At 44.5% G+C, this 18,983-nt stretch overlaps 1 protein-coding gene across 1 annotated transcript; it reads right to left on the bottom strand.

The window, feature by feature from the left end:
• Window positions 1-4,192: 4,192 nt before the first annotated feature.
• Window positions 4,193-10,422, bottom strand: tbx22 (T-box transcription factor 22). Its single transcript, XM_017419711.3, has 8 exons — window positions 10,016-10,422; window positions 9,561-9,789; window positions 8,672-8,773; window positions 8,401-8,575; window positions 7,103-7,267; window positions 6,437-6,501; window positions 6,155-6,240; window positions 4,193-5,117 (listed from the first exon to the last, which is right to left on the bottom strand). The coding sequence occupies exons 1-8, from the start codon at window positions 10,128-10,130 to the stop codon at window positions 4,585-4,587; spliced, it is 1,470 nt and encodes a 489-aa protein (XP_017275200.1). The 5' UTR covers window positions 10,131-10,422; the 3' UTR covers window positions 4,193-4,584.
• Between the last annotated feature and the right edge of the window lie 8,561 nt (window positions 10,423-18,983).

Here is an 18,983-nt window from a genome sequence, read left to right as displayed (position 1 = left end):
TGAGACACTCACATGTGCACCTGTGGAAGCCCCTTACACAAGAGGAAGAGTTTCCCCCTGTAGGAGGAGGAGGAGGAGGAGGAGGAGGAGGGACGGTTGGTTGTGATGGACAGCCCGGGTCAGAGTGTTCGTAGTGTTTGTTGGTCATAAGCTGAGTGCTGACAGCCCTCCTCCAGCCACCCGGCACCGAAACACACAGCTCCATTGATCACCGCAACCTCAGCTCAACAAGAGGGGCTGGAGGGTCCAGATCACATCGACCGGAGCGAAAACGAGATCAGCCGCGTGAACAGAACAAGGTCAGAGTTCAGAAAGCTGTTTACAGGTTGTGCACGGAGGTATTTTCCTTTACAAGATTCAGACCTTGTGGAGGAAATGGATTCAAATCAGAGTTTTTGAAACTGAAAACTGTAACGCAGCTAAACTATCAAACATTTAAACATCCACCCACTTTCCTCTATAAAGCCCAGTGATAATTTGGGACTGAAGACGATAAAATACCTATGTTTGGATGTATAAACTGTACAAGAAGAGTAAAGACAACCAGGATCCAAAGAAATGTTAAAGCTGCTGCCCGTGACTCGTTAGGGTCACCATGGCAACCACAGTAATGTGGTACTTTTACAAAAGACAAGGCAGACAGAAACACAGAGTAGAAAGTAGGCCTCAGATATGCCAGTCACTGTGCCAAACGACAAAAACAACCTCTTGGCAGAAGCATCTGGTCATCTGCAGTGTGTTTTATGAAGGAGACAAATAGTTAAAAAGGCTGAGCTCAGATACGATGGAAGAAAATGAGAGTTTGGTTTGTCTGCAAACTGGGGTGGATTTGAGAGAAAACCATAAGTCCTATAGCGACGAGAGACGCTCTGAGTGAAAGACAACAAAATGCTTACATTTTGATGTATAAATTGTACAACAATTGTAATATTTGTAAGAATAAGAGGAGTTTGTTCGAAAAGATTGTGGAAAGTTTACAAACCCCTAAAGTTAGCGTGACGTCCTCACACTATATCAAACATTTGTGGTAAAAATCTCCAAAGATCCTAAAAATGAAAACTAAAGTAAAGGTATCAAAATGACAGTTCAGTCATGTAATATCCTGCTTTAAACTTTGAACAATGTTTCCTCTGTGAAGTATTCCTGAGCTGCAGAGCTCCAAAGAGGGCTGTTTTTTTTTCCACTTGTTTGACCAAGACCCCCTTGTTGTGTATGTGGAAAGTTGTTGCTTTCTTTTCTTTTTTTTATTTCAATTTCACCTTCACTGTACAATGTACCACTACCAAAAGTCATAGCACACTGTTCCTGAATAAGCCGCACACTTTGATGGAGTTTCTGCTGAGCTTTTCCAAACCTACGGGACAAGTAGCAAATCAGAAATCAAGACGGAAACAAAAAAATAACAGCCAAATCGTGATAAGAGTGCTTCACTGCCCATCCTTACCCTTAATTAGTCCATCGTTTAACTTTAAGGAAGAATGTTATGTTTGGAACCGTTTAAAGACACTTTTACACTCACTGACGGTGTTTGTGTCGTAAAGGTTTCAGGAGACAACGTGAAAGTTAAACCCAGAACAAGGGTGATTAACTCGTACACTGATGAAGGGCGTTAGTTTAAGGCATGGATCACTCGGAGGAAACCCCAAATGTCACGGGAGGTCAGCTGCCGAGCCACGTGTTGAAAGAAACGGTTGTTCCTCCGGTAATCCAGACACACAGATACACAGAAAAATGCTTCCTCCTATTGTTTAATTTTGTACTGAGCAAGTTCAGATCACAAAGTGAGAAGCTCTGGAGCATTTTCCTGCTTTTGCAGCAGACATTTCTGCTGTTTTTTCACCCTAAAACACAGAAGGGAGGCGACGGAGGTAGACGAGGGCCTTCAACGACGGCAGCAGGGGAGGACTTAATAACTGTTAAACTGCTCTTGCTTTGCACATTACTCGCCGAGCGTAATTCAGTTTCAGCCACAGCTGGTTTCATTTTTTTTTAACTTTTACAGCTGAGCTCAGTCACGTCCCATAATCCGGCCTGATAAATAACCAGCTTTTATTGAGTTTGCAGAGAAAACAGCATCCAGGATAAACCTTTTGCGAGGGACAGACGGAGCCCAGCAACGCTGCAGGGCACAAAACGGCCAAACAAGTGTGTGTATGTGTGTGTGTGTGTGTGTGTGTGTGTGTGTGTGTGTGTGTGCACGAGGCCAAGGGGAGTGGGGTGTTTTGTAGCTCCTACAAGGAGATAACTGACATGTGCGTGTTTGCACTGCCAGTCCGCGAGTGTCATGTATGTTAATCTAATGAAGACGAAGTATATTTACATGTCTCCACTCGCTGCAGAGCTTCTCTCCTGTTTCAGGATGCCATTTCACATGATTGGAAACAAATGACTCCTGGGTCAAATTTCTCTCCTTTTACTGCCTGTCAATCACCGCCGGGCAGCCCTGAAACGTCCGTCTTTGTGTTATTCCAAACTTGAATCAGCGCAGTTTCCATGTTATTTCAGCCACCGCCTACAAGAGGATTATGTTTACAGCATATTCACAAGGAGGACGGGGGAACAGAGGTGGATATTCATCGTCAGAAGGCTGATAAAATGTTCATTAAACAGTCAGTCACTTGGTTTTTTTTTTCTTTACACGCAGGTTAATGCTGAGTTATGTAGCAGCTGCTGCATAACTCCCAAACTCTCGTTTTCGCTCTTTGGTCCCTCAGATAGATTGTTGTCATTGGATATATTTAGAAATGACTTCAACCTTCAGGATGGAGGACAGGGAGAGTGATTTGCGTGTGAGTTTGGAACTTTGCGCTCTTCAGTCTGAGTGGAAAAAATCAGAAGCGAAGTTCAAAAGTAAAGAAGCCCAGCTGAGTTCGTTTTAACTACTGGTTCCCAAAGTCGTGGTCGGGAACCCACTGTGGTTCTCGAAATGACAAGCGGGGCTCTTGAGATGATCTTCAGTAATCGAGATATATTTAAAAGTGATTCCTAATTGCATACGTTTGCCATGTTTGAATTGTATCATGGCTTGCTGTTTGTGTTGTCACCGTGGCTTGTTTATTCGGTGTAGAGATGCTGATATGTTTCGACCAGCGATAGTTGGGGTAACAAGTCTCTTCCGCCATTATTTTGTGGGAAGCAGTGCCTTACCACAAAATAATTACCATGTTCTGGATGACTGAGAACCTCCAGGATACTGAAAAAACTATGGCAGGTGATTGCATCTTCCCCCCCCTCCCTTTTTTTTTTTGCATCAGGTTTGCCTGCTTTACTTATCCTGCAGGGTGCAGGTGCGGAGTTCAGCTCTCCTGGTATGAAAGCAATTTGTCTAATTGAAAGATCAGGAATTAGTTGGGAGTTTAAAATGATTGTCCCACGAAGGCAAACATGGAAATGACAGACAGTATCGAATAACCACCGCAGATTAGGGCGGCCTGCAGACAAAGGGCAGGCTGTCTGATAGCGCTGCACCTGACCGCTCGCCGAAACACGGGGGCCATCCCCTGCCCCGAGTTCCTCAATTAACTTCTTCCTGCTATTTTCCACGTCCAGGCCCACGTTAGCTCGCCACGCCACGCTCGGCTCTGACAAGTAAATTACTGTTTGGTTGTGAGCGTTTGTCGGGAAACAGTCTAGATTCTGCAGCTGAAGGCAGGAATTATCACATCAGCGGCTAAACAGGCGTGCCCCTCCCTACTCTCCCCCCTCTTTAGTACAGACCAGAAAACGCAATGTTATGTTGGCCAGCAGTGGTGACAGGCTTTCATTTGACTCTCTGGGTCCTGGAGCGTTGAACTCACACCGCTGAAACAACGATGACATGGATTATTTGGAGTTTCTCAGCGAGCGAAGATCTGTGTTCCAGTCTGCCTGGGTCTAATAAAGGCCTCCGCAGAATCACTGGCCATGCATGCATCTCTGATTAGTCCTATTATTGGAAACAAAGCACATAAATGGAAACTGGCTGTTTGGATCCTGGCAGCTGAAAGCACAGACTTGACCTGATGAGCTCATGTTATTAGGCCAACGCTGAATCCTCAGAAAAAAACAACACAAAACTCGCCTTTGTTCACGTTCGGCAAATTGCAATTGCCAGTTACGAGATAATTTGCCCAAGCAACTGGGGGGAAACGGCACTTTGTTTATACATATTGTTTGTATGTATGCATGGAAAAAGAACCTTTTGAGCCCATTTGATATGAACAACAGCTCAGAAATATACTTTAATGGGCACTTGCGGTCAGTTTAACAGTGATTGCCTTGTTTATCCATCGTTTTGTCTTATTGCTGATGTTCTTAGGTAACAGCGCTTGAAGCAGTTATTTATTTTACAGAAAACTTTTGGTCTCAGCCCAAAATAAAAATCTACATCCAGTCTGAAGAGGAATGTGAACAATTACTTTTACATTTGGATGTTTGAGGTCTTTTTCGCCGGTACGTCCAGATAATATAAAACTTGTTATTAAATACACAATTGTCCCCCAGAGTCACATTTCTCCGGTCGGGCTTCAGTGAGTGGAAAGGCACCCCTCAGCAATGAGATTTGGCTTGTTTTCGTTCAGCGAGTCCTGGAGTGCGGTCCAGCTGTCAGAGGCAGCGGTTGGGGGTCGAGTGCCACGCGGACTGGCGCAGCAGGCAGTCTGCGGCGTCCTCGGACAGTTTGCCGTGTCGGGAAAAAGCCGCGAGTTGGGGGCTCAGGGGGAAGCTGTAGCTGTACAGACAGTAGGGGCCTGCGGCGTCGGCGAGATGAGGCAGGAGAGGAGACCCCTGGGGGCTGAGGGGGCCGTGGAGGGGGATCAGACAGGGGGAGCTCCCCGGAGATCCCTGAGGACACGGGTCCCTGCAGTGAGGGGGTTTCTTCCCCTGCAGCGCAGACAGAAGCGGGAGGTCTGCCAGTGGAGGCAGCGAGGGGAGGCCCCGCAGTCTGTCTGCTCCCAGGGAGGAGAAGGCTCGGCCCGGCAGCGCGGCGACGGAGGGCGAGGCCGGGGACGTCTTCTCACAGAAGGGGAGGGTGAGCGCGTGGAGAGCGGCGTCCGGACAGGAGAGCGCAGCGAGCGGGAGAAGAGACGAGGACGAGGAGAATGGCAGGAGGTTCTTCACGCTGCTGGACCCCGGGCTTCCTGTCAACAGACAGGAGGGACATGACGTCAAAATTAAACATAGAAATACATAATTTAACCCTCCTGTTGGGATTATTCCTTAATAACTAGTTTTGTGTTCTGAGACAAAAATGATTGCCTCAATATGTCTGATTATAAACCCATAAATGATCACCTGAGCTTTGATAGATCTCAACTTATTTTCTAATGAACAGAACAAGCTTAGAGCTTCTGTTTGATTTTTGTGGCCTGTGAGCCTCATAGACCTGATTTTATATTCTGACTACAACAGATTGACAGGTGAAACATTGTGCACTATTACTTGGTGTTCATTAAAGATAATTGTTTTTAAATTGTTTCAAATCTTTAATAACAACACCAAAGCCTCAGTGAGAGTAAACCATTTGGTCTTTGTGCTCAAACAGAATTATAAGTGAGCAAAACCTCAAAAGCTTTAATGAACCAGAGCTTTGAAAGAGCTCTAGATGTTATTAATACACAGAACAAACAGGTGTGCTTCTAATGGGACAAAGATACCTGTGCGGGAATGATTTTGGTAGGGAACGATTCACAAAGGCAAGATTGCTGTGGGGTTAGGGTCAGTGAGGGGAAAGATTTTCATGAAAAAAAAAGATCTTGTTAAAAACAGATTTTTGTTGAAGAAAGAGTCTGTTAAGGAACAATTCCTGTGTGGGTTGGCAGGAAAGCCAGAAATAAGAGCTGTGTGTGTGTGTGTGTGTAAACTCCAGGTTTCTGTCCATCTGCTGAAGTCAGTTGTACACCTGATGTCTCACATGGTTATTTCTAATGATCGGTCATTTTGGACCAGGACCAAATGATACATTTTAGGTAAATAAAACAGCTAAAGTGAAATAAAAAATGATTAAAATGTAAGCTGTTGGTTCAAGTGACCTGTGCGAAAAAAGTTGTGACTTTCAGGTCAGCCAAAATAAAAGGAACAAGTTTTTCTGAGATAAAACGTCTAAAGCGATCAAACTTGTCTGGAACACCAGAAAAGGGTAAAATTAGGAAAAGATAGGAGAAGTCCGGCTCGGTACCTTGGAGCTGTATGGTGAAAGGCTTAAAGTCCAAGGTCAGAGGGCCTCTCCAGGGATACGAGTCCAGCAGGCCGTCCAATACACCCCTACACACACACACACATAAATACTGTAATAACAGTGTAAAACACAGGTATTCAAATATTGGTTGTGAGAGGTGTGAAACTCTGCACTACACAGCTCAGATTTATTTGAAGGCTTTACATGGTTTCACATTTCAGTAGTTAAACTTAATTTCCCTCTTGGGTCTTTTATTTTGGGATCCGGTGAGGCCCGCCGTACCTGTTCCTGCCTGGATCCCTGAAGCCCTTGGCGAAGGGGTTCCTGTCGATCTTCAGCTTTGTGATCTTGCCCAGGAGAGAAGAACAGACACGGGTTAGAGAGGACCTGTCGGCCGGCGGCGCGTTGAGCTAACGCTGAGCTCAGTTTTACGACAGGACAGAGCATAGCAGGAATCAGCCGTGTCAAACGGGGCACTTTGAGAGGCCCGTTTGGGGATTTGCCCCTGGCTTTAACGGGCCGAGGACCCCAGCAGTCGGAGCAGTCACAGCTTGTTACTGAGTTTCTGTAATAATACGTTCTCAGATAGTAAAATGAGCCCCGATGAAAAGAGCTGGCAGTCCCAGCAGACGGCTCTGTTACTGAAGGAATGGCAGCCAACAGCAGGGTCAGGTACTCACACACACACACACACACACACTGAGCAACTGGCAATGTAGACAAAAAGGACTGAATTTATGACTTCACTAACATGGAGTCTCATCAGCTTCGTGATGTTTCTCTAAAGCCTTTCATTCTTCACATTAAGTTTGGCCATTTTTTTTTTTTGTTAAAACGTGAAGAAATTTAGCCCCTTCCTTTCCTACGTGTCGTGCGGATCATATCTAAACTCAAAGTGGTTGTGTTTTTACAGCCCTTTGTGACGATCCCGCTCAGCCCGAGTGGTACCTGTTGGTTCTGGTAGGCCGTGACGGTGGTGAACTCCGTCTCCGGGAAGGAGAAGCTGTGCACCCCTTCGGCCGGTAGCGACTGAATCTGAGACAAGTCCATCCGGGGGTCGTGCCGGATGATGTGCACGCGCGGCTTGTATTTATGCATCGACTGTAGAATAATCTGGAAGCAAAGCGATGAAGATATTTCAGGTTTCACAACCTGGAGCAGGAAGTTATCGTTTTAGACAAGACAGTGGAAACAAGCAGGCTAAATGATATTAATGTTAAAGATAAATTTAACAAATGAAGACTTCTTTGGTTTCAACAGAAAATAATATAAAATACTAATTTTACTAAATAACAAAGCTTTGTTTTAATTATTATTTCAACAGATGACTTTTATTTTGTATAAGTAGTTATAAATTGAATTAGTTGCCATTTTCTGTGATTGCATGGCTTAAAAAAACAGAATAAAAGCAAATTTATTCTAAGAGTTGCACAAGTAAACAACAACTGAAGGATTTACCAGCATTAATTTTTTTCTGTGAAACAGAACTGCGTTTTTTGATGTTTTGCAGATTTATTTTTATTCTTTATGGCAAAACAACATAAACATAAAAACAGGATTTAGCTAAAATGTTTAAGACTAAAACGGAAACATCTAATTTTATGATAATGTATCCTGGCATTGATATATTACTAATTTTATGAAGAAAAAAAATAGATATTTAAACTTGCCAAGTTTTCATTCAAGTTTAAGTAAAAAACAACCCCGCCCCCAAAAAACAAAACAAAACAAATATAGCAGTTTAGCAGTGTTTGCATGTTTAATATTATTGTTTGGCTTTTATGGTTAAGTAATTTGCAAAATGTACAGTTTAGATTTTTTTAAGGATAAAATTTATTTTTGATCTTAAGAGATAAAACACTAAATGCAAAACTCAGGAAATGTCTTTGCAGAAACCTTTTTTTTCCCTCACAAAAATTCCTGAAGGAGTTAAATTGACATGTTTACTACATCCAAATAAAAGAAAGAAAAATAAAAGGACAGTAGATTTTAAAAACAGCAAGAACTAACCAGTAGAAGGTGGGAAACTGTAAGAAAATGGTTGAGATTCTGAGTTTTTAGGAGCTGCTTTTCACAGATTTATGGTTCTTCCAAACAGCTGGATCGGGCCTAAAGAGTTCTCTGCTCACATCTGTGGAGCCCACAGAAACTCCTGCGCGTCCTGCCCCAACTCTGCCTCAGAACCGAACCTGTGATCAATTTTCATCCGCACCGCAGACCCCGGGAGCAGGAGGCGGGTTACCTACATGGCCCTTGTCGTCCATCTCGTTGTTGGTGAGTTTGACCCGATCGAAGCTGATCACCTGACGCATCCACGTCTCCCCTGCGCACGGGGAGTCCGGGTGCACGTAGAGGCGCGGGGAGATGCAGGAGTGGTCCGTGTTTCCCGCCACCATCCACTGCGAGCTGTGGTACACGTACCTGACGCACGGCGGGGGACACAAACTGAGGTCAGTCAGGGCGTGTGTGTGTTTGTGTGCGCGCGCTCGCGCGTGTAGGTAAGGTCTTAACACGCACCTGTAGCGCTTGGAGTCCACGGGCATCACGTCCATCGCCACATAATACTGCTGGCAGGGGTCCAGGTTGCGCACTTTGACGCGCACAGAAGGAAACATTCTCCTGATGAGAGAGATGGAATTTTATTATTTTTATTATAATTATGATAATTGTTGATTAAACTCCTGCGTATCAGACAGAAATAAAAACAACAATAAAAATAAAATAAAGCAAAAAAGAAGCTCTCCAAACTCAGGGGTCTGCAGGGGCCACAGACTTACAGCGCCGAGTTCTGACCCAAAAAACATCTTTTAAATATCTAAAAATAAAATCAAAAAAGGGACGACAACAAGCAATAAATGTCTGAGTGTGAAAGATAAAGCTGTAATAAAACAGAGCTCCTTTCAGGCCTTTAATATGTAAATTTCGTTCCAAAGTTTCCTGTTTTTTTTTACGGGAGCGATGAACACTTTCAGTTCCTTTTATTACCTGATAAAAAGCTCATTTGTTTGTAGTAAAAAAAAAGTTGTTGGAAAACGGTCAGCTCTTCTGCTTATCTCTGAATGAGAAATGCGCACCTGTGACCGCAGATCTGTTCATGGAAATATCAACAGCACGGCGCATTTCATTCTTAACTGACACACACCGGAAGGAGTTTTATTTTTATTTTAATTTATTTTACATAGTTTTAGGTGAAACTCCTCTATGTTTGAACGGAACGGATCTGAGTGGAAAACTGCTCTTGTTTTTTTTTTTTTTTTGGATTAAAACCTTTAATTCTAATGACGTCGAATATTTTTTAAACCCTTTCGTGGCAAGTTTTGATCATTTTAACCGACTCTTTTAGCTCTCAAGGATAAGAAAAATGTGCACCAGATCCATGTGGATTCTTGCGTCGCGCATCTTTTACCTGCCAGCTTTGGTGATGATCATCTCCGTTCCGATCTCGTAGAACCTCTTCCACAGCTCGGAGCCCTGCAGCTCCACTCGGACCTCTCTGTCCGGCCTGCAGTCGCTCTCCGGCGGCTCCCTGTCCCCGCAGGCCGGCTCGGGCTCCTCGCTCTCACATCTGTCGGTCTGCGGCTCGCTGGAAGGTGTGGACCCGCCGGGCCTCTTCGTCTGACTGCTGGGATATTCTCCTGAAAAGCAGAACAGAAAGCTCAAGTTCAGATGTTGAGAATAAAATGAGTTGAATATATATTTACAAACAACTTGGGAAAGTAAGTTTTTTTGGCTGTGAAATGATGTGAAGCTATTAAAAAAAGAAAAAGAAAGCGCGCGGTGACAAACGTTCCCAAACTGTGCGTAAAACTCTCTGAGACGTTCTGGCACCGGTCCAGCAGCCACCCTGTCCTCGTGTCTCACCGCTGAAGACGCTCCCGTCACCTCCTGAACTCTCGGAGACCTTCATCCTCTTGCAGGGCTTCCCCACCAGCGCCTCCACCGAGAAGGCGTGAGCCCGCGAGCTCAGACCCTGCATCCTGCGCGACGCCGGATCCCCAAACCCGAACCGTTGAACCGGGCTGTCACGCGCAGAGTCCCCTGACTGTCCCAGCCGAGTCAGAACAGAACAAGCAGCAGCAGCAGCTCAGGGAGCCCCTCTTCTCCGACCCGGTGCGTCTCCATGTGTTCTCTGGGGCGCGCGCTTCAGTTTCAACACACCCACCCCACAAAAAAAAGTCCTTACTCACTGGCACGCCTCTCCACCTCCCAAACCTGCCCCCATTCTCCTTCTTTCCCCAGTGATGCCACCGTCTCCCCTTCTTTCCCTCTCTGCCTCACGCAGGGTTTGTTCCTCCGGCTCCCCTGCGCGCGTCACTGAGAGGGAGGGAGACAGACAGCTTGTGGCATTCCTCCCCACACGGGCCTGCGCTGCAAAAAATATCCATCTACGCTGCCACCTCGAGCTTTAAACCAAATCTGACTGAAAGGAACAACAAAATACACCGCTTTTCTTATTACAGTAGATGATTTTATGAGTAAATTAGATGTTTTTTTGTACGTTTTAGTGCTGCAAAAAAACAATAAAATGTGAGATTTTCAGCCGTTGGACACCTGGTCACACCTGGTGAATCATATTACTCTTCAAAAATAACGTGGTAATGAACTCTTCGGCCATTAGTCGTTTGTTTTCATCGCGATTTTCGATTTGCTACTCATCCAGCGGCGTCATAAAACGTCGAAATTCATCGAAAACGCGCAGCTCGATTGGTAACAGTATAGCTGTAAGTCAGATGGCACAGATGAAATTCACAGAAGAATAAAATAAAATCCCTCACAGACAATAATGGGATTTGTATGAAACGAGTGAGGAAACCCCAGCTCAGACATGCTCAGGCGTACAGTAACTCACTGTGGAGGCATCATTCAGAGTTTGAACAGAAGACGTGCATGACTGAACTGACATTTCAATTTGCTGAACGGTTTTCACAGAATCGGAGTTTCAAGTTTTTACCACAAAGCATAGTGTGATGATGTCACACACTGGCTGATGTTTCCAAAATGTTTGCAAACAAACTCCTTTTACGCCCACAGACTTTACACTTCTCACTCAGTTTATAACTTAAAGGCCATTTTGTCTTCTTTAACTCGCGTGGCTCTCGCTGCTGTTGGGTTTATATAGTTTTCTCATAAATCCCCCCAGAGTGCAGAGTGAACACATCCAAACTCTCATTGACTTCCACTGAACCTGCTCAGAATTCTCTCCTCAAGACTGGAAGTTTCTTTTTTGCAACTTGTCATCTCTGGTGCACAAAACACTGTAGCCATCTACAACTTGACATAAGAGACCATCAGACAGTTTGGATTTCTGCCACCTGTCATTTCAGGGAGTGATAGACACAGGCGTGTGGTTACCATGGTGACCCCAATGAGCCACTGGCAGCTTGGTTAGATTATTACAAACGTAAGTCCCTAGAGTTATTGTTGGGCTTTAGAGAAAACAAATGTTTTTTTTTATTATTATTTTTAGTTGGAATAAACTAATAAAACTAAATGAAGCAGGGGTGGGTGCTGCAGCGCACGCGCTCGGCCTGCTGTGCTCTCCATCCAGGAAGCGCCTGGAGCGTCTTTACGCGCGACGCGACCACTTCGGGAGGAGGGATACTCCACAGTGAATTTGATTCAAGTAGGACCTGTAATCAAACTCGAGTCCAATCACCTTCTCGGATTGGATTTGTTGAAATTAGGCCTCTGAAGGATTTGATGGTCTGCAGTTCAGTCCGGAATGCCTCGAGTTGGACGAATGTGGGACGTTTTTTTTATCCCCCTTAAAGCAACAATTTTCACGAGAGACAAGCCTTTCAATACTTTTCAAAGTTTCTTCCCTCTATTTAGACAGCCGATACCTAAATAGATTGGATTCTAGGAGTACCGGGAGGGAAATAAAGCCGCAAATATTTAAGTCTGCAAATTCGGGACATCTGGAGGGGAGAATATCTCCGTGAAAGCCGCTGCTTCTCTGTTGAACTTAACATTTCCCGAATTAATTTGAGGGCTTTCATTGAGGCCCTTTCTTGTTTCCCCGTAATAGAAAGTTTTTTTTTCTCCTTCTTCTTCTTCCTCTTCTTCCTCCTCCTGTTGTTGTGCTCCGCTGAGGAGTGCGCGCGCCCAGTCTGGTTCTCATAAGCGCACGGAGCGGATGGAGCTTGGCGCGCGAGAGGAGATCTGGGCCATAATGACAGCTCGGGATTATTACATTACGGCTCGACATGAAATGGATCCGCTTTACACAAATAAAAGTCAGCGGAGGCTCGATGTAAAATGTTTTTAATCACATGGTGTAATTGCTGCGCGGAGAAAACAAATGAGGGCTGTGTTTACGGCACGCTCCGTTTGCCTGCTGATGGAAATCTCCGACAACAGCCGGGAAACGGAGAGCTATGACCAACCGGAATCACATGTTGCTCTGTCAACAGAACGTGTTCGCTCTCCCCCACTCCCCTACCAAAAGAAAGAAGAAGAAAAAAAATGTCGTTGTGTGCACGCGGTAGGAAAAGGCAGCGCTCCGGAGCTGCTGCGCGCGGGGCCATCAGCTGACACAGACACCCCTCCTTTCCGGTTCATTCAGCAGCGAGCACAAAACACTTATCAGATGGGGGATGACAGCAGGGATCGTCAACTGGTGGCCCTCCGGACCACTCCCGACCGTTGAGGCGGTACTTCCGGTCCGCGAGAAGAGGGACAGAATTGTTCAGGATGTTGTCTGCCTGAACCCCTGAACCCTGTCCGCTAAATCGAATCTAGCAGGTGGCACTTCCGGTCCGGGAAAAGAGGAAGAGACGGGATGCTAGTCTACAAGCAAGAGGCAGGTGATTATGTCTGTCCTTGTGTCTGTCAGCAAAATATCCCATGAAGCTCTGGAGGAGTTTTGATGAAACTTGCAGAATGTAATCGCAGGCTGTACATCTACAACTGATTAAAAATAGGAGTCAACCCATTTCAAGATGGCCAACACAGCCAATTGACACTTAGTTGTAGCGTTTTTCATTTTCATTTTTTAAATTGTTGTTATTGTTTTTAATGTTTTAAAAATTATTGTGTTCCTGTTTGCTTCTGTTTGCCATTCACTCTGCTGCTGATACACTGGAATTTCCCCCACAGAGGGACAAAAAATATTCTATTCTATTCTATTCTATTCTATTCTATTCTATTCTATTCTATTCTGCTATATTAAAAACAAAAAAGAAAAATGGTTATCACTCAGTCATTGTTATAAATATTGAGCTAAAATTTGGTGTGGTAGTAGTTGAGGCTCATCCCCAAAATGTATTCCGAGCACTACTAGACTGGACAACATCTCTAAATTTTTCCCATTAACCAACCGAAGTTTAATCTGTACACAATCTAATCCTTTCAACAAGAACAGCGAGTGATCATGTTATTACTTCTGTGTTTGTGTGTGTGTATCCAGTTGTTTGTGTCTTAGCAAAATATCTCATGAACCAATGCATAAATTTAATTTAAACTTTTAGGAAATAATCATCAAATATACATTAACAACTGATTAACTTTTGGAAGTCATCCAATTCAAGATGGCCACCACAGCTTATCAATACTAGCCAACACAGATATGGCTATAACTTACTCAATTTTACAGCTACTAAGCTAAAATTTGATGTGGCAGCAGCTGAGAGACACTCACAACGCCTACTCTGACTGTGACGTTTTGCAATATCGCACGAGATCCTGAATACAGTCATTTCCAAGGTTTGACCAAAAACAGCTACAGAGGTGTCCTTTCTCAACTCGAGATGATCTTTGTCTGAAAGTCTGGCAGCTAGACCTTTAATTAAAGCTGCAGATTTCCAGATGATGTTTTTCTTTCACGGCAATCAATAATAAAAGGTTTAAAGGTTTGTGAACATCCAGGTATGTGGTAAATACACACACACACACAAATACAGACAAACTGTCCTCCCCACCACGATCATGTTATACAACAATGTCTCCAGAATTACAGATGGTCATTTCTCACAGAATTGTCTATAAATTGTTCAAGGTTCACATATTAAAATATGAATAAAAAACAAAATATACAAAAGAAAAGGAGCATAATATAGAACTAAGACTAACAGGCTAATTAGGCCTAAATCAGGGTCATTGACAAGATTTTGTCAGACCTTTAATGTAAATAATAATAACAATAATAATAATAATAATAATAATAATAATAATCTTTATTAGTTTATTGTATTTATAGATTTTATTGATTTTAATCATATCTACTGTTCCTTGTAATGTCAGACATATATTTGCACAATACAATCCTGATTAGCCGGATGTCTGTATTTCTGTTTTTTTTTTTTTTTTACTTTGTCTGGATATTAGTGGAAATTTATTTGTAGGAAACAAGAAGTTCAGTCTTTTTAATAAATCTATCATTATTAATATTATAACTATACATCTATTATAGGACGTTAAAGGCGTGATGAAGAACGCCCAAGACATGAAGCTCCTTCCTGTTTCCAAACCAAGCGTCAATCTGGGCCTGTCCCGTTCAGGGGTATTTAGCACACATGTTTCCTTTTATTAGGCCCAAACCGAGCACTGGACGGAAACAAGAGACTCAAATCCAATTTGGCAGCGGGCCTCGGGTTTCCATTAATGCGGAAGTTTGATGACCAGCCGCAATTAGGGGTTCCCCATCATTTTACGCCTTCGGGCTACCTTTGGCACGCCGCTGGATTGTATCCACGGCCCTAATTTGTCCTCACTTGCATTTGATCAACACCACTCCCCCACCCACCCAATGGTAGTGATCAAACGCAGCTAACTTTTGGAGTCCTTTTTTGCCCATTTAAACATTTTTTTTAGTGCTTTATGTGGTTGAAGCTGGAGTTATGACTGAAGTGTGTGTGTGTGTGTGTCTGTTTGCAGCTGCAGACCAGTAATCCTGTCCAGTTGCACGCTCATCTGTCTGCAGTGTGTAGGTGCACACTCTCACAGCTCTCAGTGTTTGTGTGTTTATAAACAGGCCTGTCTGCCTGTATCTCAGCTCTGACTGGATGTGACAGGGCCCACTGATGGTTTGTTTTAAGTCGGATTCCTGATGCTGAGCTCCTAGTCCATGTGTGCGTGTGTGTGTTTCATGTGTGTGTGAGTGAGGGTTATTGTAGGCACAGGCTGCTTGAGCGGATGCCCGCTCACTGCCAAATGTCAAACTTTCGCACCGTCCGCCTGCTGTGACGTTTGGGGAGTGTCCGAGCGCTGTAAACACTTAGTGGATCGCGGGGCTGATGGGACATGAGTTCTGTGCTGGGCAGGGTGAAGGCTCACCTGGAGCCCACGGCCTCTGCTGCAGCAGTGATGTGCTAAATGTTTCCAGTGCTGCTTTTATCCATTTTAACCTGAAAACAATGAGGGTTTGAAGGATTTTCAGTCTGTTCTGATTCACCCGTGTTCCTACCGTCCATTGGGCAAAGAAAGATGAAGAAGATGAAGAAGTTCTAAGGAGGTGGAAAGAGAAGAAACCCCTCAGAGCATTTTGTAACATGACCAATCACAGTGACAAATTCCTTTGACCCTCACATGTCATCAGCTCCATGAAACTTGTGTGTGTGTGTGTAAAACATCTGCTTCTTATAACCTCTGTTTTGTCCCTGTCTCAGGTGGTACACCCCCTGTTTGCAGAGTCGCTGCAGGGATTCTTGTTCGACAGAAACATTTTATAACTCAGACAATTATCCACGAACCAAACTTTTAATTTATAAACCACTTTTCCTGCAAAATGTGAAACACAAACTGCTTTACTTTATTAGGGTTACAAGGTAGATCCATCTCTTTGTACAGTATTAGAATCAAGTGATCATTTTGTTTTGCTAATCTGGGGTTGAGTCTTTGATGTAGCAGGTCCTCCAGCTCCTCCTGGAGGATCCCCAAGTTGTTCCCAGGCCAGAGAAGCTACATCCTCCTCTACATTCCTCCAGAGAGTTCTGGGTCTGTCCCAGGGTCTCCTACCAGTGGGATGCTCCAAAGGGAGGCGCCCAGGAGGCATCATAATCAGATTCCCAAACCACCTCAGCTGACTCCTCTTGATGCGGATGATGTCGATCCTACCTCCACTCTATCCAACCATCACTCGTCAACAAGACTCCCAGGCACTAGAACTCAAACCGCCTGGGGCAAAGACTTATCCCCAACCCAGAGAGATCATTCCACCTTTTCCCGGTTGACAATCATGGCTTCAGACTTAGAAGAGCTGACTCCCATCCGAGCTGCTTCACACTATGCTGTGATCGCTGAAGCTAATGGCCTGAAGACGCCAACAAAACCACATCATCTGTAAAAAGAAGAGACTCAAACCTGACACCCTCTTCCTCTACAAGACTGTGCCTTGAGATCCTGTTCATGTTCTAGTCATGAAGACTAGAAACAGGACTGGAGACAAGGGGCAGCCCTGGCTGAACCAACCTGCACCAGAACCAAGCTTTGTGCCGAGGGTGCGAACATAGCTCTTGCTTTGGTTATACAGGGACTGGATGGACACCTAAAACCCCACAGCACCCCCGGCAAAATGCCTCGGAGAACACAGTTGAAGGTCTTCTTTGAATCTATAAAACACATGCAGACAGGAGAAACAAACTCCCATGATGCCCTCAGCAGCCCTGCAAGGCTGAAGATCTGGTCACACTGCTCCTCCTGGGTTGGAGGTTTGACAATCGGTCACAGCCTCCCTTCCGACACCCTCAGCCAGTCTGAGACATCTGATCCCTCAATAGTTGGAACATACTCTCCAGTCCCCTGTGCAAGAATCACCACGCTGGTTCGCCACTCCACAGGTGTCTGAAGATGACATGACAGCCCCATAATGACCAACATCTCAGGGCAAATCTCATCCACTCCTGGCACCCTGTGGAACCATCCCATAGTATGCACTAAAGCTTCAGTGATCCTTCATTTGCTCACGTCTAACCTCAGGTTTTACAAACCTTGGCATCAGTACTTGTGCAATCCTGCTGACAGACCCAGGTATTGCAGTGATCAGTCACCCCAACCTCAGCAAAAGCTTGGAAAGTTAGCAATAAATCTGCAAAAACCCTGAGCCTGAAAATTGATTATCTTCTGCCCCAAGCAGCTATGCTTTAAATTAACATGTAATCTTTGTGGTTCTTGAAGTGAAACGGGCAAAACATCATTGCAGAGTTCAATCTAGAAATAAAGTGCCTGACTTCCTTTTGCTTTTCCCCCGCTGCAGCTAAACATTGGCAACGGCTGGGACGCTGGGCACGAGGCCTGGTACTCCCGCCCTCCCTCTACCCGCAGCGCGGGATGATTTAATGGCTCATGTGCCACGGCATCCAGCCTTCACCGGCTCCCGCTGCCTCAGCCCGACCTGGTGGGTAACAAGGGATGGAGAGCGAGAAGAAAACAGGAGGGGAGAGTAACGTCTCTGCCAAAACGCTGCCTTCTCCTCTCACCACAAGTGTGTTGTGAATTATCCTCTCCCTCCACCTCCCTCTTCTCTCGCCTTTCTTCTCCTAAGCCTTCAGTTATCCCCCTGCTACTCACCCTCTTCCCATTAAACACATATAGATCTCCATCTGTCCACACTGTTTTCACCCGGCCAGCTGGGAATCTGTGACACACCCATCTCACTTGTTTAGATAGCTAATTCTTTTTGATGAAAATTGCTTCTTTTTTTTTCTTTCTCTCTCTCCCTATGACTGCCAGTAACCGTGCGGTTAATGGTTGTGGTAAAAAGAAACAAAAACAGCCGTAATTGATAATGAGAGTCAGACTCTGCATGTGGGGATGTCAGGCGAGCGTCTTTTCTCCATCGGAGGCGCCCCAGACAGGCAGCTCTGCCAAAGCAGGACTGTGATTGACCAGAGGGGCACGGGATCTATGGCGCTGTACGACTGTTTTTTTATTTTTTACCCAGAAGGATGTCAAGGTTTCGAAAACTAATCCGCAGGGTGTTAGTGTAATTTCCTAATACCAGAATGTGTAACTAGGCCATCAGTTTTGGACCCAAGACATTGCATAAAATTGAGCAATACTCCAAAATAATAATAAAAAAAAATTGTTAGACTTTAACAGAAAACAAGTCAAGAGCTCTGTGAAGTGCTAACACGTATGGAGAAGGGAAATGGTCTTCATTTCTGGGAAATCTATCATTATCCCCTGTCAACAAGAAAATAGGGTGACCATGTAATTGCTTCTGTGTGCGTGCATGTGTCCAGTGGTCTGTCTGTTAGCAAAATATGTCATGAACTGCTGAAGGGGTTTCAACAAAACTCTCAGATATTAATCACTGGATGTACATCAGTAACTGATTAATGCTGAGAGTCCACCTGGTTCCAGATGGCCGCCACAGCTAATGAAACTTAGCAAACACAAAAATGGCAATAACTCAGTCAGTTTTACAGATATTGAGCTAAAAATTTGGGGTGGTAGTAGCTGAGCATCAGCTCCAACACATACATGGAGCACTAACAGACTGCACAGGAGTTGTGCTTAAAGCCTTGGTATTAACTATTAGAGTAAACCCTGTTTGTCTGTTAGCAAAATATCTGCATAACCAGTGTGGAAAATTTGCCACAGCAAATCAACCTCAACAAACACAAAAATGGATGCGACTCACTCGGTTTTACAGATATTAAGCTCCAATTTGGCTTGAAAGTCACTGAGAGTCATCCCTAACTTAGATTCTGAGGGCTAACAGATTGCATGAGATCAGTTTTTAAATGTTTGGTATTAACTACAGGGTTCAGTTCTGTCTGTTAGCAAAATATCACATGAACCACTGGGCAGATGTGAATGAAACTGTAAAAGGTTTCATGAGATCCTTTTAAAAAAAGCTTTTTCCATGCAACGTGGAGGGTGATATGTA

The sequence above is a fragment of the Kryptolebias marmoratus genome, linkage group LG9, assembly GCF_001649575.2.
Source record: "Kryptolebias marmoratus isolate JLee-2015 linkage group LG9, ASM164957v2, whole genome shotgun sequence".
In the NCBI taxonomy this organism is placed as follows: Eukaryota; Metazoa; Chordata; class Actinopteri; order Cyprinodontiformes; family Rivulidae; genus Kryptolebias; species Kryptolebias marmoratus.
This window is presented reverse-complemented; position numbering and strand designations above follow the sequence as displayed.